Source organism: Ammodytes marinus (assembly GCF_949987685.1).
Source record: "Ammodytes marinus genome assembly, chromosome: 11".
In the NCBI taxonomy this organism is placed as follows: Eukaryota; Metazoa; Chordata; class Actinopteri; order Uranoscopiformes; family Ammodytidae; genus Ammodytes; species Ammodytes marinus.
This window is the reverse complement of record NC_137215.1, coordinates 27,628,704-27,656,535: the sequence shown is the minus strand read 5'-3', so window position 1 is coordinate 27,656,535 and position 27,832 is coordinate 27,628,704. Positions and strand designations below refer to the sequence as shown.

General features: G+C 40.7%; 1 protein-coding gene across 1 annotated transcript in view; it reads right to left on the bottom strand.

Annotated features, from left to right (window-relative positions):
- slc24a3 (solute carrier family 24 member 3) overlaps window positions 1-27,832 on the bottom strand; it is a gene marked incomplete at both ends in the record, with an annotated part of 97,951 nt that overhangs the window by 44,277 nt on the left and 25,842 nt on the right. Inside the window, one exon of the mRNA XM_080037274.1 lies at window positions 9,797-9,925. Coding sequence (XP_079893400.1) covers window positions 9,797-9,925 — 129 coding nt within the window. The remainder of the gene's footprint in view (window positions 1-9,796; window positions 9,926-27,832) is intronic.

Sequence of the window (27,832 nt, the reverse complement as noted above, 5' to 3'; positions counted from 1 at the left end):
TATTAAATGAATGTATTGAAATGTAATTTGGAATGTTAAATTAATGTATTGAAATGTAAACTGAAATGTTAAATTGTATTGTATTGCATTGTAATGTAAAATGAATGCAATGGAATGTAAAACAATGAGTTCTGCCAAGTCGCAAATCAGCACCAAAACCAGTAGAAAGCCGGTTTGTTTCTTGAAGGTAAAATATTTCTATTGTTTTTCTTTGTATAGGGTGAAAAGAAACTTAAAGCTGTCATGTGTGAGTGAGAAAAAACTAAAAACAGATATTCAAAGTTGATTTTCAGCTTGAAAATGTATGTCTTTGACAAAAACCTTGTTTTCTCAGCTTTTTGTCTATAAAGAGGCTTTTTTGATGCAAACGACCGATGTTCAAGTGTTCGTAAAAAAAAAAGAAAAGCATCTAAAATAAAAAGGTTTTTGGTATCCAAAACTACAAGCTCTGATCTTTATGTTGGTATACTCCATGTTAATATGTTTATAAAACTGAATATTCTTTGGGTGTTGAAACACAACAAACTTTTGTCAAAATGCTGGCGGTGGCTGGCAACTTTTAAAAATAACTCTGGCGGGGAAAGAGTTAATAATAAACAGCGTGCTGCACAAATATGAGACTGTCCAAATGTTACGTCAAGGCTACATTTAAAAAAAAAAAAAATAGCTTAAGGATTCTCGTTGCTCTAATGTGGAAGTGGAATATTTTATGCAAATTTGGCCGGATGAAAATATTCACAAACAGTCGTATAGCCTACAAGTAGACTAAGCTCCAAATCCTAAACGCGCACGGTGACGTAGGCAAGGTGCAAGTGTGTCCACGAGCAGTGTGAGCACGGGCCTGCGGGGGGAGTGGGGAGGGGGGGGAATCGTGCTGAATCGTGCTGAGCACGGAACAGGCAAACGGCACTAGTGTGAGTGCGCCCTTAGCATTTCCCTGACAATTTCACACCTCCTTTTGCTGTACGGCCTGTCTCAACAAAAGGTAAATCAGGGAGCGAAACTTCAAACCAGGTTGTACTAAAGTGATAATCCACGATCATAAATAAGCAAGCAGACTTTCAGTAAGGCACACGCACACCTCCAAGACGCTGATGCAATCTGACACCTCATGTGTAGCTGCCTTCATGATGCTGCTGAGTAAAATGACATTTAAGCCCTAATCTCCATGTGTGTGTGTGTGTGTGTGTGTGTGTGTGTGTACATGTCCCCAAGCAGAGGAAAAGTAAGTGCAGAGGCAGACTATGCATAATAATACAGCATTATCGAGAGTTGATAAGCAGTAATGTTTTGCCTAAATATGGCTAAAAACACTGATGCCCAGGAGAGCTCTGTTCTCGTAGTGGGTACAGTGCGTACCATGTAGGCTCAGTCCTTGTCGCAGTGGTATTTGAGTAATATCACTGAATCGAATAATCAAGGTTGCTCAAAGTGCTTTTACAGATATACAGCTATCATTCATTCACACACAGTCAGGTGGTGAGCTACGATAGTAGCCACAGCTGCCCTGGGGCAGACTGACGGAAGTGTGGATGCCATTCAGCACCACCTCAAACATACAGCAGTCATACACATTGACAAGAGGCAAGGTGGGTGAAGTGTCTTGCCCAAGGACACAACAACCATGACACAAGTGGCAGGGTGGAAATCGAACCGCCAACCCTTTGATCATTGGCCGACCCGCTATACCACCTGAGCCACGGTCGGCCTAAACGGTCGACATCAACATAACTTGATGATTTCGGATTTACCACGCACGCACACGCACCCACACACAGACACCACTTGTATTTAGGAAAGCAAAACCTGACCAGAAATGATTGAATTTAATGTCATTCATATGGGATGAAAACACACTGATTCTGGTGTAGAAGACCAAATAAATGACATTCTATATACTGTATTTGCTCAGAGGCATAGTGAAGAGACAGCCAAATTGAATTATGGAATGGTAGGCCTATGATTTAGTTTAAATTAAATGTATTTTCAGTATTAACACCATCATTTGGATTTCCATTAATTAAAAAACAAAAGGTAAATGTATATATCCACTATAGATACATGCAGATAAACCAATCACAGCAGACATGTAGCACACCCTCTTTAATGACGTAGCGGGGAAGTCTTGTAAATGAAAACCAAACCAACACCAGTTTACTCGGGGTAAGCAACTGTTTTAATTGTATCAAGGAAAATGTGCACATTTGGGGCTCCTTGATAATATCTATCCTCCTTCCCATTTCAAATTCTAGATTGTTTTGTGCTGGTGGGATTCCTCAACAGAAAAGAACGTGATGTGAAGTGAAATAAATCCCCTGCCCCCCCCCCCCCCCCTCCCCTCCTCTCCCACAGACACACACACACACACACACACACACCCTCCCAGCTGGCAGTCTCTTACATGCCTAGTGTGCTTTCTTGGCGTGACAGATGGACCGGGTAAGGCTTGGTAAACATACTCATATAATCTCACACACACACACACACACACACACACACACACACACACACACACACAGGTACTCTTACATACACACTTAAATGAGGGCGAACACATGTAATTGTCCCACATCAGCACACAAGCTTCATTCCCTACAAGAAGCTGGCATCATGCCCTCTCTCTCTCTTTCTCTTTCTCTGAGTTCATGCTGGGAGTGAGTGGTGGGTGTGGAGACGTCTGAGACAGTGATTTTGATGTATTCTTTTGTTGTAAGTAATGTGTATTGATTGAATGTAGTGTATGGGTTGTAGTTCACTTTATGTTAATTGTTAGTGTTTGTTTGTGGGGAGTTTGTGCTTTTTTCCCCTCTCTTGGCACCCACACAAACTGTCCATGTGCAAGGCTAACAAGAAGACATGGTATTCTAATTGTGTCAAGACCATCCACAATACTGGACTGTGCAACAGGCCCCTCTCTCTGTGTGGTCAAACAGGCTGGGAGCAAACGGACCCGGCCCACAGTGGAGGATTTTATATAAACCTCCCCTTAAGAAAGGGACTGGAGGATTTTACATGGTGCTATTGCCTCCAATGCTTATATTTATGTTCTCAACCCTTCCACTTGACACAAGTCCATTTCGTTGCCTTAGAGAGACTGTCTACCATGTTTTACTGAGAGGCTCACACGTTTCTTTTCTCTAAACATTTATTTTTAGTTTTTTGATGTGGTTTTTACTGAGAGGGTTTTTATCATGGACCGTGGCTAAACCTTTAAGAATGCAGCTGTAAATGTTGTTGTAGCTACATGAACTACAGTCTCTAATAGCATTGATATACAGTTTAATATACAGTACTGTATATGATAGTCAAAGGATCACCAATGTTTTGGTGAGGACCATGAATGGATGTACAAAAGGCCATGGCAATTGACCCGATAGTTGAGATATTTTTTCGTCTGGACTAAAGCGGTGGACTAAACCAACCAACATTGCCACACTGCTTGCATGGCTAAAAAAGGAGCACTGGGTACATTCATTTTCCACCAAACATTAAAACATTAAACTCATTCATCTCAAAAGATCTAAAAGTTCTTAGTTTGGTTTCCTGATTGTTTATGACAACATCCTTCCCCAAAATTCTGAAGCTCTAAATGTTTTTTCTCCAGAAATCTAGTTTTAACAGTGTTTCCAAATATACTCTTCACTGTGCCTTCGCGGTCCACTCTGCCTCAGTGTGTGTGCAGTAATGGAAAAAGGGAAATGGTCCCATTAGGCAGATAATGAGCTGCACGTTAGAGAAACCTGCAGTACACATGCTGTTTATCGCCAGCGTTTTTCTCATGTGTTTCCAAAAGGCTTTAGAAAAGGATTTGACTTTTTGAGAGATGAGGCAAAGCTGCAGCAGGCCACAGCACTGGCAATACTGACTGGGAAAGAAAGGTCTATAACGTATAAATGCCCCGATGATGGCCACCCAAGGATGATACAGTGTTATTGGCTCATTCCATCCCACGATATGGGGGTGTTGAAAGGAACAGACAACATTAAGCCTTTGAACATGGACAATAATCATATCTGTCTCTCCAAATCTGTCTTATAAAGCGAAAATGCCAAAAAATAACCTTTGAATCGAAAGGTTTAGCTCTTTGGTAGCATAAGCCTGCTTAGAAACGTTCCTGTCCTTAGTAAAATGACCCTCTGTGCAAAGACAAGGGGGTATATTTGGTATATTGTATGCTTAAATACTTAAGTGTATGCATTGGGATATGATCCATATACCTAAGTAAAGGAGGTGGTATGATGTTGCTATACAGTGGACAGTTGCTTCAGCACAGAAGTCGACTTTTCGATTTGAAGGTGGCGCATAAGGAAAGCTCACAGTGAATTCCAAAATAGAATTCATCCTGAGGTGAGCATCAAAGTTTGAAACATTTTGAAACATTAATTCTCTAGGGATTATGATTTGTTATTACAGTAAATGTAATGGATAACTGGCCTGGGGTTTTCAGACACGTGATCACAAACAAAAGTGTGCAACACAATCTAAATCTTCACAGAGAAAAAGTGAATGGAATGGAAGAGAAGTGTTCCTCTTATCAGCGAAATGGAGTCCGCTAAATGGACAAAAATCACCAAACTTGACCAGTGCTTGGAAAAAACTGTGTTTTAGCCTACAGTGTCTCTCGCCTTAAACATTCTTGTCAAATGACAAAAAATAAAACTACAGCTCGGGAAAAAATTAAGAGACCACTCGAAATGTTCAGTGTCTCTTGTTTTACTCTTTAGAGGCATATGTTTGAGTAAAATGAACATTTTGATTTTATAATATAAACTACTGACAACATTTCTACATAAAAATATTGTCATTAAGAGCATTTTCATCAAATAATATAGAGATGAAGATTTAAGAAAAATCCAGACTGGTCTCTTAATTTTTTCCGGGGCCTGTATAAGTAAAACAGAAGTGTCTCAAGAGCTGACCTGTCCAGGGACTGCATGATGTCAAATTTCTAGGCACTTTAAAAAAAATTCTTACTCTAAAAAATAAACAGAGCAGAGTGAAGCGAAACAAGAAGCAAAAGAGCATAACCCTTTCATTTATTTTCCATTTGCTCAACTGGAGTCTAATCAGACTGTAACCAATCGTTGTTTATGATTCATTATGGACGTGAAGTGTGACTGATAGGGCCAGGTCAGGAGACACATACACATCTTTCAGCGCCACCGCTTAACGATAGAGCGAGGTTGATGTGTAAATGGTAATAGATATGAGTCACCGAGTGAAAATGGCAGAGGTCATTGGTACAATCGCACACACACACATCGTAATCGCACACACACATCGTAATGAGACAGAGGTTGGTATTTGCCGTGCATGAGCACAGAGGAGAAATTCGGCAATTGTAAACATGATTATCTCTAATCCAACACACTTCACTGTTATGATGCATAATCATAGCCGAGTGTGTGTGTGTGTGTGTGTGTGTGTGTGTGTGTGTGTGTGAGTGTGTATTTGACCTTAGATGGATGGAAAATGACAAACAATTAGCAACCATGCCAGAGAGGAGCAAAGAAAAACAAATTGTTGTTGATGTTTTTTTTTGCTTCACGTACATCAGTGTTTGCGTATTATGTTTGCGTTAAAATTTTTTCTTCTGTGTGCACACGTATGGTTACGTTTACGGCACAAACAGCGTGCTTTAGAGACAGTCAGCAGCAAGAACGCATTCAAACACATTTCTCTCAGTTGTGTGTCTGCAGCTGTGAGCATGGTGATAAGAGTTTTACCCCACACACTGACTGTTTGTCAGATTTAGTTGGTAAAGATAATCAGTGTTATGGTTCCCCTACACAGGTAAGAAAAGTGTTGCATTCACCTGTCAATCAAACACTGCAATCACCTGTAATGTCTTGCAGCCATTGATGACGACTGCTGCGCGATGCTACATTGTATCTCCTGCCTGATGCTGCGTAGTGCAGCATTGTTACTCTCTTATTTTCATGGCTGCGCAGCATAGAATGCACCGTCATTGGTTCAAATACAAATGAGGTGGGTTTTGTTGATTTTTTTAAGACCACGTGACCACCCAAAAGTTGTGTGGTTTGCCGAAAATCACGTCAATCAAAAAAATAAACTAATAAAAATAATAAAAAAATACACAAGCTGTGTCGGCGATAGTGTATTACTGAACAGCTAGTGGCGTTCAGAGCGCAGAATCTAGGTCTATTATAGGCTACTGACGAAAATCACACAACACATTGCATCTATTTGTTAACAATATTTATGAATTTAGCGTGCTCCAACTCAAAATTCAGCCTAGCCAGGCGATAGTTAAGTTTCAGTTTCGTTTTCATCTCCGTGGTATACAGCCGTTTGGACCAGCTGATCGGCTCCCAACAGCAGGAGTCGGTCTGCGTTCCAGTTGTACTGGGAAGTCGGATTTATGGTGCCAGTGATAACTGAACTAAATGATAAAATAAAGCTATCTCCTCCTTCCTACATCTGTCTATCTTTATCCCTCCACTGCACACTCAGTCACTATTATCCATGCTAAAAGGAAGCAGGATTATAACCTCATTTAGCACATTATTTTTAAATATTTTATATTATTTATTCTTTTTTCTCTTCCCCATCTACTTTTGACGATTTTTAGAAAAATGTGTTGGTTTGTAAGCGCTAAGGGAGCATGTTTAAATAAAACCTGTGAACCTTACCTTTTAAATGTATTTTATTTCATGTGCTACACAGGCTTAGATATTAAGGTTTTGGTAGACTTGACAATTCGTACAATTTTTTCAGAAAACCCTCAGGCATTAAGGACATGCATCCTAGATTGCCATAGTCATCAATGGGTTAAAAATCAATCAATTGCAAGTAAATACCATTACCACTGTGTTTTCACCAATTTTTAATAAACAAAACAACAAATCTAAAGCCTAAATACTTGTATATTCACTGAGAAAGACTGGGATATGCAGCTCACAACTCCAGAGAAAGCCAGTAATTGGACGGTGGGGTTAAGATTCTTTTGTCCAACTACTGTTCGAAAGGTCAAGAATAAAACTGTGGGTGCAGACGTACAGTATATAACCTTGATCCTGCCATGGTTCTGTTCACAGGGCTTGTGCAATAATGAACTCAAAAATAGAGAGTAAGGCATGATAAACTCCATAGCCAAACTTAAAGTTCTTGTCATTTAATTAATATCCCACTTTCTAAGGTGCTTATGATGGACATGAACTTGACTTATATAGCGCTTTTTAGCCGATTTTCTCAGCCCCAAAGCGCTTTACATTTCTTACCACATTCACCCATTCACACACACACACACATACACCGATGGCAGCATGGACATATTCTTTGCAGCATGCACAATAATACACAATGCATCTCCCACAAACATCCTTTTTTATATCAAGCTTGTTCCAGCTCAGTACACTCCAATCGATGTGTACCCTTGAGTGTACAACACAGACCCCAGCTGGCCTGAGCCAACAGCAGAAAAAGAAGCTGTGTTATTTTTGGGGGAATTTTGTCGTAACACGTCCAAACTCCTTTGTTTGTGAATTTGTAGTGAGGTTGTCAAGCGAAAGCCCCTAAAAATAGGCCCCATATCTCTCTGACTGTTATGGTTATTCAACCTGAAATTCTCAAAGGCTTATCTTCTTTCATTTTAAATACGCTCTCATTTGGTGTGTGTCTAATCTCGCAGGAAGTTAAACAACAACAAATCACATTAACAACTCTGCCTGAAATGTTCACTTGTTTTTAAAGGAATACTTCACCCATACGGAACCGGCGTTCTATCATAAAATCGCTATTATAATATAATGAATGAGGTTTTTCTTCCCTCATTGTCCTGTTAATCCAAACCCTACATTTTGCCATGTGTGATGTCACACATGGGAACATGTAGGGTTAGACATTGAGACCATAATCCACTCTTTCTGCCTTTTGTCAGGTTTCTCAGATTTCAATTTATTTTTTGCACATTTATACTACATAGGATCTCAGAGTTCAATACACCTTCCTATTTCCACCGGTGAAGTAGGCCTTTAAGAACAATAAGGCTTAAATGCTCCACATGATATGAATTGTTTGTTCAGATGGTTTTGTTGCCACATCAAGGTGCATGGATGAAGCTGCATGTGCAGTGTGCACGTAGAGTGTGGGTACGTGCAGCGTTTCAGTGCATGACAAGAAGGCTCTATTTGATCTTTTTCACTGGCACTTTCTTTGACCGAGGCAAACCGTGCCGTGCTGATATGCATTTCCATTAGGACTTTTTTCTGTGCAGAGTCTCACCAGGGATGGACCTTCTCTGGAGTGGGCCCAAAGTGCACCGGCCTCGTGACCCTTTAGCCACATGTAAATAGCCTCCGCTGCTCTGCCAGACATCTTAAATACATACTTGAAACCTGCTTACTTCTGCTTTAAGAGATGAAAAAGGAACGACAGAGAGAGAGAGAGACAGATAGAGAGAGAGAGAGAGAGGCGTAAGGAGCTCATTGTAAAGGACCCTTATAGTGCAGGAAAGCAGGAATAATCCATATTAAGGTAATTAGTGTTTCATTAGACAAAGCGTAATTAAAACAGAAACAGGCTATAAACAATTTGCTGTCTAAATATAACTCGTCCCAACACATTAAGTTCCCCGACGTGTAAAAAATCGGACGTCTCCGAACACACCCACACTGCAGGGAGGATGAGTGTATATGTGCATGAGTGCATTAAATGGAGGCGGTGTGTTTACAAAGAGATCAAGAGAATGCTTGGCAGGACGTCAAGCCTTGTAAAGCCCCAGGACTCCACATGGAAAACACACCACGCCGCGCCGCAAGGGAAAACACACACACACACACACACACACACACACACACACACACACACACACACACACACACACACACACACACACACACACACACACACACACACAGAGACACACATACTGACAAGCCCACAGAGAATAACAAACACTCACAGGCCGTGACGCTGGCAGTGTTCAGTCTGAGGGAGATCAGGGAGTATTTCAACCTTGGAGAAGATTGGGATTTTTCTCCAGCTTTCATCTTAAACCCCACCCCCCGCCCCCCACACACACTGTATGTTTGTTTCCAGCTCTTCACCAGAGTGCTGTTGACTCTTCATTGGACTCCACTGTGACGCTAAGTGGAAGTCGGGTGTGTCACAGTATTTTTAATTCCAGGATATGTCTACACACAACAGTCCACCATAGCTGTTCCAACAAACACAGTATGGATACACAACCACACCTGACTCATTCATGCCCTTTGGAGAAATAAAGAAATGGCCTCTCTTTTTTGTTCATATTATATGTCCAGCAATATATTGAATTTTTTAATATGAATTTGGGTAAATATGATTTCTTAGGTTATTGTAAATATTCTGTACATTCATGTGTTTATGTTTGTATGTAGGGTATACAGTATGCAGTATGTGTTATGTTATGTTTGTCTTATGAATTTGTGTATAAATATATACAAAATAATTAAAAAGACTCTGGATTTGGCCCTGATAGTAAGAGATTCTTAACTTCACAATAAAATACATTAGGCATATGGAATTATGTACCATACAATAATGTGAGATTCTAGGGAAAAATGACACTTTGGGTTTTTTTTTTGTATTTGGAGATCACCATTGTTTTGGTTTGTTATGATTTGATTTGATTGTTGTGCTCCATGCCATGTGCTATGGCCGTGAATAAATAAATGAAAAATGAAATGAGATACTGATAGAACCTCGGTCTCTCAGCTCTTTTCTGTCTGCTACCATGACGTGCTTTTCTTTTACAAACAGCCAGCAGAGCATCCCAGCACATCACTAGTCTTACCTGGCTCAGTGCAGTTCTTCTCAGGCTCTGGGTAAAGCTGGGACTCGTTCTCATAGACCTCTTGTAGAAGGTGACGGCCCTCCCACCTCACCCCCTCCTCCTGCACTATGGAGCTGGACACGTGGTCGCCTAAGAAAAAGAAGATGGTGGAATGGTTAGAAATGGTCCCACCGAGTCCAGCCATTGGTAGACATTAGCAAACATCCAGGGGGCAGTTGATTGGTTGAAGGACATTGAACTCATCATCACGCTGCATTAAAGAAAGTGTTTTTTTTCTTTATACTTTCTTTGTAGTTTTCTACAGATTAGACCAGGGGTGTCCAAACTTTTTTCACTGAGGGCCACATACAGAAAAATGTACGAAGGGCCGGGCCACTTTGCAAAAATAACACATTTATCAGGACATGTAGCTGCTCTGATGTTTAGTTTCATAGTGTCTTCGTAAATTGTAATCCTTCTTCACGGCAACACTTTACTTGCACATTAAAAAGATACATCCCCCCTCTTGTTAAATGCCATTGATACACCCAGTGTTTTCTGCTTTTACGTCTAATGTCCAGCTTGGTGAAAATAGTAGCCAGCTGAGATCCCGCCCCTCCAAGGGGGGTCCGGGGGTATGCCCCGTAAGTTTTTAAAGTGAAATGCATGAATCTGGTGCACTTCGAGAGGGAAATTAAGAGGCTAAAGCTGAAGAATTTTGTATAAAAAAAAAATGTAAACACTGTCAGATGAATTAGAAGCTATTGGAGAAGGACACATGGATTTTCCATAATAATATTAATTTAAATTTAAATATTATGCAGGGTCCTCTGGGATGGCCTTGGTGCTCTTTTTCTTTTATGGGACATATTTCTCTGTAATATAATGAGTGCATTTAGATTATTTAAAAATTAAAAGGGCCATATTACATTATATTTTTAAAATGTGCCAAGGGCCAATCAATCAGTTTTGACACCCTTGCACTAGTGGGTTAACTAAGAAATGCAAAAAAAAAAAAAAAAAAAAATCTTTTTTTTTTTTTTTTTTTCAAAGGGCCATATTGCATTATATTTTTAAAATCGGCCGCGGGCCAATAAAAAGCGGGCCGCGGGCCGCAGTTGGCCCGCGGGCCGTAGTTTGGACACCCCTGGATTAGACAGTAGCCAGTGAGTTTTCAGTCTTACAACAGATGCATGCTGGGATACAGGCTTCAATTGTGCGCTTGTGCACTCAAAACCATTAAATGGCTTAATTAGGATGCACACGCTCTTAGTTTTGTAGTTAAAGGTGGAGTCCGTGATTCTGGAGAACCCTTTGTTTACATTATAGGCTACCCGTTTTTTTCCGCCCACACACATTACAGACAGGTTACAGATAGTGAGGAGAAGTTCACTGATTTTGACTACGAGCGCTTTTCCAGAATCACTGACTCCACCTTTAATCGACCTTTGAACTGTATGTTTATAACATTTACTGTGGCTTTGCTGCAGTAGACAAGAGTTTTGACACATGTTGACACTATGTGTGTATGTGTATGTGTATGTGTGTTCCTGTGGGAGTATTAGTTAGTCGGGCAGCACACTGACCGCCGAGAGGCCGATCACTCCAGCTCAGTCATCATGGGCCACAGTATCCTCCAGCCGTCCCACCTCTGACCCATCTCCTCTGCCCCAGTGCAACAAGCCCCGAATTAGGTGCAGACAGAGCACCACCAGGCTTCTATAAATAGCACCACGTTTGGCTAGATTCATCAAAATAATGCTGGAACATGACAAGTTTGGAAACAGCAATGGAAATATTCATCTCCCTTCCTGATTTGATAATGCATTTTTTTTTTGCATTTCTTGGCGTGTTATTTGCCGTTGTGGATTAGTCTGAACAGGTATAACCTTCAACCTGTGTACTTGTTTGTATTGCTGCACCTTTTCTGCTTATGTTATTCATTTCACTGCTGCTATGGCAACATTGAATTTCTTTTTTTTTGCATCAATGAATTGTTAGGTATTATCTGCTGGATTAACCCAAAATAGATCCTTCCATTTTGATTATTTTTACAAAACTATACAACTCTTACTATACATTTCTTAATATTTTTTTTCCTGATGATGTATATAGGGTTGGGTGATGTTCTCCATTCAACACTGTGGGCATCAGCAAGTGCAGCAATCTCACAGAAGTCTTATAAACGTGACCAGACAAAACTGGAACCATCTCACTAGATACAATTCGAGGTAGATGATGAACCATCAGCTGCAAAATAAATAATGTGCATTTTATGTTAAAAGTCACAATGCGCAGCTGTGCAGAGCCAGAGACATGCTCTCTCAATGTGCGTAGTTCCAAGAGAACTGAAGGGTAAAATCTGCCATGATGCATCATTACCAAAGCTTCTATACAGCTGTGATGCCTTTTGCCCTCTTGTTGTATGCTCTTCCCCTGAGCCAATGCTTCCCGTGTGTGTGTGTGTGTGTGTGTTTGTGCGTGCATGCATGTGTGTATGTGTGCTTGTTTTTTGTGTTCATGTGACATCAGTAGAAGACATAACACAACTGTAGTTTAAGATAGAACACAACACGACATACTCCACACAGGAATAGCTATCTCTCGTCATTACTTGATAAATGGAGTCTGTGCTCTATTTACACAGCACACACACAGGCAAGAATTAACGTAGTTATAGTAAACATGCACGCACACACACATACACATACACACACACGCACATACACACACACATACAGACCTTGGCGAGGGTTATAAGCGTCTGGTGGTCCACTGAAGCAGAATGAATGCTGTATGCATCATCAGTGCCGAGGTTACCATGGTGATGTGACGTAACAGATAAGACACAGGGGTGCCTGACATAACACTGACTCTCATGCGCAGACACACACACACACACACACACACACACACACACACACACACAATGACTAACCGAACTACGAGCCCATGCTATCAGATGTGCTATGCAGAGGCGTCAGTCACACAGGTAACACTCTTCATGGTAGCAGTTCCATTATGTTCCAGTTGATGAACACTATGGTCAATATGTCAAAGGGATCTCAGACTCTCATGTTCTACCGAAATTAGCTTTCTATGTTCATGGTCACCATTTTTATGTTTTTGGCGATGAAAAATAATAAAGGTGAATGGAGAAGATACTCGTTGTACAAGTACAAAACTCCAGCAACGGTTGTAGTGTTAAAACAAGCCCTTTAAAACACCCTTTTTGTGACATAAACTGTGCTGTTATACCGTATTATTTCAAAAGTGTATAAAAAACATATTTATAACATCTAATCAGCAAATGCCTCTTGAGCATATTCATGATATTTTGAAGTCTCTACAGTCAATGGCTTTAACAGAACATATTCCTAGAAGAAACCATGCTGATGAGAGTTGTCAATTGAAACTAAACACTGAAGCGTTTGATCATTTGCTTGTATTAAAAATGTATTGTATTATTCCAACTGTAAAGACGGTCAGAGAAGAAGGTCAGATAGAGTGAGAGACAGATAATACAAAGAGTGCACCATGGGTTAACTAAGACGGGGAATCAATGGATGTGTTATCTCGCTGGATTTCCCTCCAGATTTCATAAAGTATGGAGCCAGACAAGAAGGGCTGCACCTGCTGGAATCACCCTCTTCGTAGATCTAGGCCAGCAGTGTGTGTGTGTGTGTGTGTGTGTGTGTGTGTGTGTGTGTGACATAAATGTGAGATGTGCGTGTGAACTCTGTGTGTGTGTGTGTGTGTGCATGTGCGAGAAATAATACTTGAGGGGAATTTTTAACACAAGGGGAAATGATTCTACCCATCTATGACTTGATCTATTTTCATACGCACACACGCGTGCACGCACACATACACACGCGCGCACACACACACACACGCACGCACGCACGCACGCACGCACGCACGCACGCACGCACGCACGCACGCACGCACGCACGCACGCACGCACGCACGCACGCACGCACGCACGCACGCACGCACGCACGCACGCACGCACGCACGCACGCACGCACGCACGCACGCACGCACGCACGCACGCACGCACGCACACACACACACACACACACACACACACACACACACACACACACACACACACACTACATTAATTCATCCACCTCTCTCACCCTCTCATTAACACACTATCCCATATCGGCCATAGTCCTACATCTAATAGGTCCGAGTCGACCCAGTAACGTCACATGACGACGCGTCGGCCTATCGCTCCTCACTGTTCTGTCTAATAAGCTACTTCATCTTCATTAGCATCCTCCTGGCAGGCATGTGCGCATGTATGTGTGCGCACATTTCTCTACATCTGTATGGTGTGTGTGTGTGTGCGCATGTATGTGTGTGCTAGCGAGCGCTCGCTACAATCTTGTCCCTGGAGAGAAAAGAATCAGGCCATGAGCACGTGGTGTCTCCCTCTGCAGCGCTGTAACATGCTACACGTGACGCCAACATCCTTGGCTCCTCATCATAGGACACACACTATCTAGGTTACTGTATATATTACTATACAAGATGTATGTGCATTATACATACAGTGTATATTCACTTACATACACTCGCTACAATGTGCGACTGGCAACTTGGCTGCTGCGTGAGTCCACCGAGGAACTATACTACGAAAAATGAATTTTATCTATGATATTTTGTGGATGTTTTATATTTTTAATGTTTGGTTGTCAATAAAAGTAAAAGTTCCAGGAATGTTTGTGTATATTGTTAATTACAGTTCTAAGGAGTATCGTCAGGTTACAATCTTTACAAGTGGAAAATCGGAAAAAGACCAAGAAAAATTGCAATCGATGCATCCCTACAAATAACTAAAGCCACTGCCACAAAGCTGACATGTCCTACTGAAACAAGCAGTATCTTGTGTCCATTAGAGTGCCGGTGAGAAGACGACGTGCCACACATTAAAGCTAGGGTTGGTAATTTTTTCACTGTAATATTTGGCAAAACTGTCATAATAGCCATTCAGCTATATGTAGGTAAAGTGGTCTGAAAATATTTTTTCATTACTTTGCTCTCCCCTGCCTCTGTGTGCTGCCCCCCAAAAATTGCCACCACTCATGTTAATTTTGACCAATCAGAGCGAGGTCAGAGTCTCCGTTCTTATTGGCTGTGGGACAGTCCGTTCACCTTGGCAACAACGTTGATGTGTCAGACTCAGTTGCGTGAGCGTTCACGAGCCTAGCAGTCTGACACTACTGTTTGGGAATCCCAACGGCTGTATTCTCGCAAACTCTCAACCCCAGCTTTAATGGCTGCTACTAAACACAGTCTCGCAGTCATGAGGGGGAAGTGATACCTCAGCAGAGCATCTTAGGCGGTGCTGGGGGTTGTAAAGTAGTACTGTTACTAGGCTTGGGCCGGTATGATATTCTGACCGTATGATAACATCCTATGAATAAACAGGCCACCTTTAAATTTGAGTGTTGCCTCTATGTAACAGGCAAAAATCAATGATCAATGTGCTGTATGGGAGAGTTAGTATTGAGGAGTAAATACCCCACAACCTGGGTCTTGTTTATTCATTACTATCTGTAATAATCACATAATTGTACTCCCTAAGGTAAGTGCAGAGATTTCTGAAGAGAAAAAGAGTTAAAGGCTGAATTCCACCACCTGTCCGGTCCTTCTCCGCCATGGCAGCAGAGCTGAGAGGTTTGACTTTAGTCAGTGTGTGAGCGTCCACTAGCTCCGCTGCACCGTCTCTCTGCTCCGCTGCTGCTCCAGCAGTCTGGTGATATACACACGGCTGCTATTATTGCTGGATGCTGGAGCTCGCCGCATCAATTTAACACGGAACACATCGAGAGAGACAGGAACATAGACACAGACAAAACGATAAAACATTTGTTTGACTTTCAGAATAAGACACTCCTTGTTCACTGCAGGTAACAATCTCAAAACAGAGACCCATACAAGCATGTCCACTGTGCTTTTACTCATTCAGATGGGAACAATAACCCTCTGTGTGTTTTTTGTTGTCTAAATACCACATACAGAGTCATATTTTCAAGCCCGATTGCCTGTCACTTTTAATTACCGAGGGAACTCCTCGGTCTCATGACTCCAGCTGTCCGTGCCCGCTTTGAAAACAGAGCCGGTAAGTGTTGACGGACGTGGGCACAGAACAAAGCCTGTCTGAGTCAGACACACAGACAGGCTTTGAACAACACCGTCCCAAACTTATTTTGAAGGGAAACTCAAAAAGTAGTTACGATTATGTTTCATGTGTTCCCGGATCTAGGGAATAACTGTGACTACGGTATTATTATAACCCATTACATTACATTTTATTTAGCTGACGCTTTTATCCAAAGCGACTTCCATTAAGTGCATTCAACCATGGAGGTACAAACTCAGAACAACAAGAATCCCACAAGTACTATAGCTTCAAATAAACCAAACTACAAAGTGCCACATGTACAGTAACTGTTAAACAATGGCCACAGCAATACATTAAAACAATGGCCACAAATACAAAAGTCCCTGATGGATAACTATCTCCTTTTCTCTATGGTTCAGAGGTCCCAGAACTGCAACACAACACCACTGTAAAAAAATCAAGAGCACAATCCTGGCAGGACGCACAAGGGGAGCAGGGTGGTGGATCTGCGGATAATGAACAAACAGAGGCTTCCCCTGCACCCGGTGGATGCTGCTGATAAAAACCTACACTATACCTGGCCATGCAGTTATTATTCATTTGAGGGATCTTTGGTTTAAACTCTAGTACAACACTAGTCTTTCCGCATTCAAGATTCATGATGGTTTATTTTCATATGCACAATAATTACAGCAGCAGTCATTGCGGCAATGAAATTCTCTCTCAACAATGTAATATATAGAAGAAGAAAATGTATAATAGAAACACACGAGTGAAGAGAGCAACACCTGAGACACCAATAAACACAAAAGTAGTGCAAGGACACAGTGCAGATACAAAGTGCACCACATTGTAGACCGCATAGTATGTTCTTGCAAACAAAAAAAAACCCACCAAAGCATCTACAGTTGCTTCTCTCCACAGATAAATGACTTACAGGAGTCAAGCATTCAACGCAGCTGTAACTAATCCTTGACAGTCAAGCCGCCTGCTGAAATTCTGAAGACAACTGTATATCTTCCAGCACTCGGCTTCACTCGCTCAATATCTCCAGAGCATTGTAGACACCGCTGTGAACTGCATGTCCCCACACCTCACTCTCTCTCAGGCACACACGCGTATACCAGCTCAGCCATGCCTCGTGATTGCCCATCAATAAATCGATTTTGAGTGGTTATATAGGAGGACAATGGTCCCTTGTGTTTCTGGAAAAAAAAAATACTGCAAGGGTCTCCGCAGATGATGTCAAAGAAGATTCTCCAGAGAACATAAAACTGTGCATTACCTATTTTTTCATCCAGTATAGAGATTCAGATTGTGCACACGGACGTATAAAATACAATCGGCATAAAAGATCACTCAACTCAAAGCCTGTCAGAGAGGGTTTTCTGTAATGGTAGCTTAACAAACGAGGCAATGCGTTAATGGTCTCATTAGCTTACACTGTCAAGACGCCACTGCTCTCCTGCTGTGAGTGTGTGTGAGGGCGCTGTCATCTCAGACGCTTTCAATCGTCTCAAGCTCTCATCTCTCTTTCAGCGTGAGAAGGATTGCGAGGTGTGGAAGGATCCCCCTCTACACCTTTATCTGAGCTGACATGTACTGTGCTCCTATTCAGGGAACTGCCATTTGTTTGACTTAAGAACATTCCCACACTTAACCTTAGATCCGTCAAATATAATTTATCTTAACAGTTGGTTGACGTGTCTGAAATATTAAAGGGTCACTCACTACTATGCTAATTTTCAGGTGCTAAATCGGAATTTTGGGGTTCTACTAGAAACTGTTTTCATGGGTTGGTCTCTAAAAAAACTAAACAAAATTATATTTCTCACAGTTCCATAGCTGAATCTTCTCTTTTCAGCTTCTGTCTGAAATGCTCCGTTTTCGAGCCTGTCTTTTTTTGGCCCAGCCTTTCCAAAAAAGACCAGTCCACCCTGATTGGCCCTGAAGTTAGATTCAGGGGTATCTGAGGGTGTGGCTTAGCACAGGTGGAGGTAGTATTAAGTTTGGTTGGTAATGAGAGAGGGGGGGGGGGGTGGTGTCAGGCATCCGACTGGGGTTTTTGAACACAGGTTTTCAGATAGGTGGAGGAAGAACAAATAAATACTTGTTTTTTTCTCATACTTTGGGAGTCTCCAAGCACACTGGGGACCAATATTAATGTTTAAAACCCATGAAACAGAGTATTTTGCACGATAGGGGACCTATAAACACAGTTGAAATGTCTGTGTTGTTGTGAACATTTCATTGTCTCATTTCATTTTCTGTCTGTACCAAAGGACAGCTTTTTACATGCAGCAGGTTCATGCATCAAGTGCGTGTGACTGAAGGGAGAGCTATCAGAATTATTCGGATATTGCACATTGTCTTTGTCCAGACTGTTGTACAAAGGCTCTTACATGACTCTGATTGAGAGGCAAAATATAGAAAGCTGTTTTTGTTTCAAAGTGCTTTTATCTACATGAATGATGGCAGGTTCTGCTTAATATTGCTAGGATTTTTTGACAATTCAGTCAAGTTAGCATTAGCTTAAAAGAATTATAACAGGAGCTCCAACACAACCTTGAATCTTGGAGGTGCTAATCCTTACATTTTATTAGGTGATTAAATTTGGTAACACAGCAAAGTAAAACGGCTAAATATCAGTTGTTGGACATTCATCCTCAACAACAATGTCTTTCAAAAGGGGAAGTATTCCACTCCTCATCTCTTTAGACTTCAAAATGATACCTACCCTACAGCATATATGTATACGGTTTCTTCATCAAGAAAACAATCTTCGGCTGAGCAAACAACAGGCAACCGTTTCATTTTATCACTTGGTCACAGAATGAATGTTCCAGCTGAATGAATATTCCAGCGACTGTTGTTATTTCAGTCAGTGCATGGAGGGTTCCTGAATAATTTAGTTCACCTATTTTAGCTTGTTCAGACAGTTAGAAGCCTTCTAATAATTCTGATTCAGATTGAGAAAAACCCTCAGTAATCTCCTTAAAAAAATGGTAGTCCGAACAGTTTAAAATCAATAGATCAAATCAATTACCAAGACAACTGGAAAATTATAAACATAAATGTATTTTAAACATTTATTACAGTACAAAACTGATGGAAGACACAAGATATATTTCAAGCATGTGATGAAAATCAGCACAGAAACAAAAAGGGATAGAACTGACTGAGACAACATAAGTACAATGTTGAGCACAAACCCTTGATGGCAAATCATTTTTACACTCATTTCGTTTCTATTTCGTTCCATTTCTATTTGACTTTTCTGACCTTTCCATCGGACAAATAAACACAATCTGTTCTCTCCTTCTTGCCCACAGGAGATCCATGTCTCTTTGGAGGAGCAGATCATCCAGTAGGCTATACATGTCACATACAATAACCAACATGATGTCACTGTGATGTCACTCGTCATTTCACAGTGTGTGAATGTTATGGCTAAGTGTCATGTTCCCTGTGTCAATCAAGCAACATGTGACACAAGAAACATCCCGGGCCAGAACCTGAAGAGATTCACGTCCCCGCTATTAAACCAAATAATGTATGAGCTTTAGAACAGCAGAAAGAAAGTGTTAGAGTGTGTGTGTGTGTGTGTATGTGTGTGTGTGTGTGTGTGTGTGTGTGTGTGTGTGTGTGTGTGTGTGTGTGTGTGTGTGTGTGTGTGTGTGTGTGTGTGTGTGTGTGAGGGAGATTATCACTTTGGGTGATGGTTTATATATAGACAGCCATCAAAACACATACGCAAATACACACACTTCAGTACAAATCGACTCTCAAAGGAGGGAATGACTTCAGACAAGATGGTATGTTATGTAATCAGGGTGTTGCCTAAATTGTCTTAAAATGGACCAGAGGAAGTGTACTATGCATTTTCTGTGTGTGACAGGACTAAAACACATCTTAGTTGGACAGAGCTAAACATTACTAAATAGTCACATTTTAACATGTTTTAAGCAGGTATATGAGTGTCACTTTGATTCTTTGTGTGGTCATAGCGTGTGCACTTATAGAGTCAATTGGGAAATAAAGCGTTTTAAGTTAAGTGCCTGAACGTTTCTGACAGAATACTGATGGTTGTGAAATCAATGGACTTGGGTTGACTTGGTCACGGATTTTGAAACGCACTAGAAATAAAACTTATTATTATAACATGATTACTTGCAGGTCTAGTTGGCAAACTACTGTAGCTTACACAAAGCTAAGCATTGACATAATACAAGCCAGGAGCATGCTATCCCGACCCTAACTAGCCACACTAGCTTAGCCCTTCCCTAACTAGAAGTATTAAGTTTAAACCGTTCATTCAAGTGAATTATGTGCAGGATAGACAACTCTCTTACTGACCTAACAATGTCACTTTGGTGGAACAGTCTGGTCGTGAACAGTTGCCAAACGGTGACAGTATAGTGATGGTACTGGTAAGCAACGCTTTAAAGAAGGTAAAGCTCCTAAGAAACTGCAATATGGTACAACGTCACTGCATCCTCACAATATGTAAGGTCACAGTAACCTCCCAGTAACCCTTGAAAAATCTAATCAGTTCATCAGATATTTGTGCAAACTTTGAAGAATGTCCCTCAAAGCATTCTTGAGATATTGCGTTCACAATACGCAAGGTCACAGTGACATTGACCTCCAAAGTCTAAAAAGGTAATCCTGGAGTCCAAGTGTGAGTTTGTGCCCGGTGAGACAACAAATTCCTCAAAGTGTTCTTGAGATATTTGCGTTCATGAGGCATGAGGTCACAGTGACCTTTCAACCTGTGACCTCGGAAGTCTTAGCAGTTCATCTGTGATCCAAAATAAACACGTGTGCAAAGTTTGAAGAAAATCCCTGAAGGCATTCATGAGATGAGGCGTTCACAAGGATTGCCAACCCGAAAAAACACTACGCCTCTTTCGTAAACAGTCCAGCACAACCCAGAGTATTTTTACACTTCAAGTCTATTTTCTTCTTTTTTTAAAGCACGTAATTACAAAGATTGTGAATGGGGCTCTGATATAGCTGCTGTTAAAACAGATTCCCATAACACAAGCCATAGTATCTTGCTTTAAAAGATGAGTACTATTTTTCCGGAAGACTATAATTCTGCTCATGTTTGCGCACAACTTATATTTTATAAATGAAACAACCTTTTCTTAATCTTTATATGGGGAGGTTTCTTACGTGTTTTAAGTTCAGGGTTTGAACAGGTAAAAGATAATATAGTCCCAAATCATTGGCGTTGCCATAACTGGAAGACTCTGAGCACACTTTACCGGATTATGGTAAACTTCAGAGGCAACTAGATGAATCGATTAGTCTTTTAGCCTTATACAAGGCGGGAGTTTTAGAGAACTACCAAAATGGCGGACAATCTTGTGAGAGTTGGAAGTCGCGCTTGACTTCAAGATGGTCTTTAACCAATGGGGGAAAGTCACTTGCAGAAAATCAAACACAACAATAAAATCATAAAACCAAAATGAGGGAAGCTTGAATTCCACGCGATCTTTAACTTTACAATTACAGTCAACCCTTGTGTATTAGTTAACACTACGGAAGTGGAATATAACGTAAATCTTAGGGGGCTTTCACACCTGTACCTCGTTTGGTCCGGACTTTCTGACTTTTCCGTATAATACATAATAGCTATCACATTTGGAAACAAAGTTAGAATCAATCTGACTTGCATAGAATAGCTTGTGACAGCCAGACTGCCTATTAAACAGTGCGTTGTCTGAGAGAAGAGAAAAGGCTGAAGATAAGGAGACACTCGCTCATTATCTTTCCAGTGAGGAGATTTATATCCTTGGCATATTTGTCTTTTCAATTGGAAGGGGCCTTTCTAATCTCTAGCATAATAAGATTCTCTCCAGCTGTGTCACACACACACACACACACACACACACACACACACACACGAACGCAGACACACCAATTGTTAAATTTAATTTATAGTCATCGGAGAGCATGATTAAACTGAGTGGAGTAATTAAAAGCGTGGGGTGTTCCTCTGGCCCTGCTAAGTGCAGGTGAATAGCACTGTGATTGGGTTTTTCTTTGGTCAGGGAACAAAAAGGCCCTGCAGGCTAATCGCTGCAGACCGGCTCAATCACACAACACACACTGTGTCATCATCAGCCAACAAGAGCCACTCTGAGCGCATCAGTTTAAAATTCTCCTCTATTTTAGTCTTCTGATGGGGGGGGGTGAATGTGAACCAAAACATGAAAGTGGGGTAGTTGTGCACAAATGTCTCCCAGGAATAAAGAATATTGATTGTTAGGTTAGATTAGTGGTTCTCAATTATTTTCTGTCATGCCCCCCCCTACGGGACAGACATTTTTTCGCACCCCCCCCTAAATTGAAATACTATTGAGAACCTGCTAATATTTATTTATTTATCTGTACAAAACCACTGTATGAGTTTCTGGCACGAGCATTCTGCATACAATCACCCTATTATCAAATTAGATAACAAATTAGCTGAGATAACTTCTAAAGCAAAAAAAATCAAAGTTCAGTTTATTAGCTCAATTTGTAACATTTAAACAAGACTGCTCAGTCTGAGTGAATCTCAGGACAGAGAAACAAGAGCAAATGATTCACTGAGGTTTGCATTTCATTCAAAACATTTTTAAACTGTAAACATAGTTAAGGTGGTGTTTTTTATTATTATTATAGGCCAATAGGCCTTCTGTGATGCCAATAATGAATTAGTGTTATTATTAGTCTACTTGCTTGATTTCTTTTTAAATAGCATACAGAGACACTTGGAGACACATGTGGACATTTATTTACTGCAAATCGCGGCCTTTCGCGCGGATATGACCATACACAAGCACACATCGCGCTTGCTAGCACTTAAAAAAAATAATAATAATATATATATATATATTTTTTTTGGTCAGTTGGAAATCAGGGCAGCCCGCGCCCCCCCTGACAACTCACGGCGCCCCCCCAGGGGCACTGGGTTAGGTCTTAAGAGCCAACATCTATACAAATGATGTCTATGAAAAATGTCAAATTCTAAAATGTTTCAAATTGGTTCATCAATCAATCAAATTGGATACCCCGTTTCTAAGAGCATTTGATGTTTCAGAAAAGTGCAACATTGGTCAATGACATTACGTTAATTCTATCTCGTCCTATCAGTTTTTTTCGATAGCATTACAAGAGTCCAATTCAGGAAAGTGTGTCATAGAAACTTGGAAAATTATAACAGCAAACAATATGTTCTTCTTGGTTTATTGTCTGGTTGAAACACTGAACAGAAATCATAAGGATGGTGAAGCTCCATATCTCTCGTCAAATGTTTGTTTAAACGTACATTACAGCATGCAGATACATCAACTGGACTTAATATATGGACACTAACCTACATTTTCCTGCATAATAATGATCAATTGTGAAATCTGATACTATCAAGACTCGGGCCTTTGGTCTGCTCCATTTTCTAATATAGAGGCAGGGACAGAGAATGTAGAGAGCTGGTGAGAGGTATGGCAGGTCTTTGCCAAGCTCCTCATTCAGATGCTTAATTATGAACAACTCGTTCAGTGTGTCTATATATAGATGCTAAGTCTATGGGTCAACTTCAAATAGCAGAGGGGCATGATTTTTAAAACCTGTATGAAAATTTTACAACGCCAAGACTGTGGTTGGCTAAGCAAGACAAAGAATGTTTGTAAGAATCATATAGAAGTAACAGCTTTTTTGTCTCTCGGAACATAAATGTCACCTGTCTGAAAACCTGTGTTAAAAAAAACCCAGTCAAAATGGTCTCCCCCATATGACATCATAAGGGGATAAGCCACGCGTCCTCATTACCAATCGAATTTAGCACTACCTCCAGCTATGATAAGCACACCCAAAGTACACCTGAATCCAACTGGCAGTTAGATCCAAACGGGCAGTTAGATTCAGGGCCAATCAGAGCAGACTGGTTTTAGGATTGCATGGATTAAATAGACACTCTAAAACGTAGCGTTTCATACAGGCTTAAAATAGGAGATTCAGCAATGGCACTGTGAGAAATATAAAGGGATTTTGAACTCTTCACCTTAAACTGTTTCTCGTAGAAACCCAAATTACAATTTTGAACCGGAAAATAAGCATAATATGTGACCTTTAATGGCAGACAAAATAAAACCGTAAGAACTACATACTGTGTCAACACAGATTTTCCTTTTAGTAGGAAACTGAAAGGAACTACCTTTCAGTGTTTATCATTCAAAATGAATTATTTTCATTTGACTATGGGTGGTGCTCACTGTGTGCTCATCACCATGGAGCTACTGTATGTGTATGGCAATCTGAGCATGTTAGGATATTTTGTCATATCTGCTAAATATAGAATAATGATTGTATGTTAGCAAGTGATAAGTGTTTGCTGTTACTGCAGATGAATAGGCAGCTTGTTTGTTTGGGCTGAGAGTTGGCCCAGAAGAAGAGAAACACACCATTAGTTTTCAAAGCACAGATTACTTCTTTCTTGTTGTTGCACGGACTGTGTTTTTGGAGCGTGAAATCCAATCCGGAAATTTAAACAATGGGATGTTGTTGCTGAGCCTTAAAGTGAGCGTTGTGTCAATTGCGGTTGACCAACACCCTGTATAACAGTGAGCCTTAACAGACAACGAGGAGGAGCAAGAGATTAGACAAGAGGAACACAGTAAAGGGAGAATGAAGGAAGCAAGTGAGGAGCAAAATAAAGGAATTAAGGAATAGAAAGGTCGTAAGGACAGCAGAAGGTCTATGGAGTCCCATACAGCGGTCACACTCCTCCTCAGGGATGGATGAACCGCTCTCGTCAACTCTCCCTTCTTTTCATCTGTCTCTCCGAGCTGTGCCAGGAACCCAGAATACACACAGCGAGTACTAAAATAGGCTTTGGGCCCGGTGATGAATTAGCCAGGGTGTATTTGGGAAGCAAGGGCGCTACAGAGAGAGGTAGAGAGGGGGGGGGGGGGGTAGCTCCTAATGTTTAATCACAGCTAAATCTAATACAGTACAAAGCCTACAGACAAACCCAGTGATTCTTGTTTAGATGTGCTCATCCATCATAACGGATATCTGAATATGTTTATGTGAGGTGTGTGTGTGTGTGTGTGTGTGTGTTAGTGTCCATATGATTTGATTACGCGCACACATGAGAAAAGACTCCTGCAGTTGAGAGATGAAGCTGTTGTTAATGGATTAGGAACGATCAGGAACCAAGGACATGCTCACACACACACAGCTACACAATCTAAATTATTTAGGTGAGTTAAAGGTGCAGTGTGTAATATGACATCATCAAGAAAGTTATACAAAGTTCTAGAATGCAACACTCCCTGGGTAACCCCAACCCTTTAGAATAATAACAGAAGCTACAGTGGCCTTCAAGGACAAGAACAATTCTAAATTTTAAACAATGCACCTGATGACATTCCAACTATGACACTTTCAAGATGGCGGCACTAGGCCTTGGTCCAAAATATGCAGAAATATGGACATATATGAGACCCTTTCTAAGGGAAAAAAAATTATTCCAACATTTTTTTTTCAGCTATTATGCACTAAATTAAATGTACTTATGGATATTATAATTACTTTCTACAAAATCTGCTAGGAAATAAAACCCAAAATTATACACACTGCAGGTTTAAGGTTAAAGAATCTTCTGTCCTTTCAAAGCTGGAGAGAACACTTATAGCTTACACTCATAGCTTAGATTCTGTAAACAGGCATGTTGCAAGCTACTGTGGGCTCCCCTTTGTTTACTGTTCTTACCCGCTCACAGAGCATAGGCTGTGTATAAACGACAATTCTAACTTTGACTTCACCTTAAAGACCTACTTCACCGGTTGGAATATGAAGGTGTATTGCATTCTGAGATCCTATGTAGTATAAATGTGCAAAAAAAAAATTAAATCATCCTAGCCTGAGAAAAGGCAGAAAGAGTGTTTTGTGGTCTCACTGTCTAACCCTACATTTTCCTTCTTGTGACATCACAGTAAGGGTCAGGAATAACAGGACAGCTGGGCCACGGGAAGACTGAGGAAAGAAAACCCTAATTCATTATATTATATTATTATTATATTATTAGTGATTTTATAATGATAGAACGCTGGTTCCATATGGGTGAAGTATTCCTTTAAATGATACATAAACTGAATGTTTTTGGACTGTTGGTTGGACTTTTACTATGACCTGACAGTTTCACTAAACTGTGTCACATAATATAATGATTCATTGGAGCCATAATTGACTTGCTGTGGGGAATTTAGAACCTGGTATCTGCACCTCACACATGCCAGGTGTAATGCCTTATGTTAATTACATATGGAGAGACGAGGGACCAATAAAGAAATGTATCTTGGGTGCCATTGTTGGCTTATGACTTTAGTATACTGTATGTAAATAGGTGGCCCCAGGGTAAATATTAATGGGCCCATAATATTGACCTCAATTCACCCCTCTCTCAGTCTAATAGGTTTGTACTATGTTGCCTTTACAGACATATACAACTAAACATGCTAACAGCACACCTAGACCCAAGTTGAGTTAGTGAGTTGTGCCGTAATGTCATTTACACCCATGTGTGACATGATTAAAGAAGGAATATAGTTAATGTAAGCTAAATGAGAACTAGTTCTTGGCAGTTTGTCTTTAGGCGGTCATCCCTATGTTCCCACAGCCCGATGGTCCTGAAACTGGCGATTAGGTTCAGGCATCACAGCTGGGTGGTTAGTGTTAGGGTCAGGGAGTGGTTAGACTAGGAATTAATTATTATATAGTTTGATTACCTAAAAATGTGGGACCAACCTAGACACACCCCGGCTCAAGAGGGTTAGGGTAGAAAAGATAGTGTGGAGCTGCAGCCAGTGACTTTAATTATTGATTAATTATTTTTCTGAAAGGATACATTGTTTTTTCTAAAAAATATCAGCGGCCCATGTGACTTCAAATGACTTGTTGCATACGACCAAGAGATGCAAATCTCAAAACTCGCGATAACATAACGTTGCAAAGCCAATGTCAGGGTGCTGTTTAGTTTCAGCTGTACTGGTACAGTATATTCTCAAACAAATGTGGAACCCTTCAAATTACAATAAACTAATTGACACACCAGGAGACCCCCAGTGCTACTTAATTATCAGCTCAACAAGCACACACACACACACTCACAGACGCATGTACACACACACGCGCACATACAGACACTTAGGTCTACATAATTATGAACCAGGCGTGACATCATTTTCACTGTGCTTATTAAATGATTACCTTGTCCAAACTGATTTGAAACGCATGCGGCAGCCTTACACCCAGCATCATCACACGATCCCACACTGCTCTCTCAAAGTCTTCACCCCAGGTTCACAGTGTCATGCAGTCCACTCCTGATGGTACTTGCTGTGGGGATTCATTATTCATCTCCGGGCTTAAATTAAACAAAGGAAGGGACTTGCATGGAATCAACAGGAGGCTTATGAAACCTCATTATTTTTCCTAGTACCCAGTGATATCTTGTGTGTGTTTTTGTACGTGTACAATAAAGTGATTATATTTTTCAATTGGATCTCCCTTTACCTGGAATTCACTCAGTTGAAGAATAGTTGATCTGTTACATTTGAAGGACATACTGTACACTTTTAAAAAGGTTGTGCTAATTTCCCGGTTCAAAATTGTAATTTGGGTTTCAACTAAAAACTGTTTCCGTGATGTAGGGTTCCAAAAAAAAAAACCTTTATAGTTCTCATAGTGCCATTGCTGAATCTCCTAGTACAGCCTCTGTCTGAAACGATCTGTTTTAAGTTTCCGTTCGGCCTTCCAAAAAACCCTAGTCTGCTCTGATTGACATTGAATCTACACTGTGTGCAAAATTTGTAGGCAAGTTGTATTTTTGAGGATTCATTTTATTATTGAACAACTACAGTGCT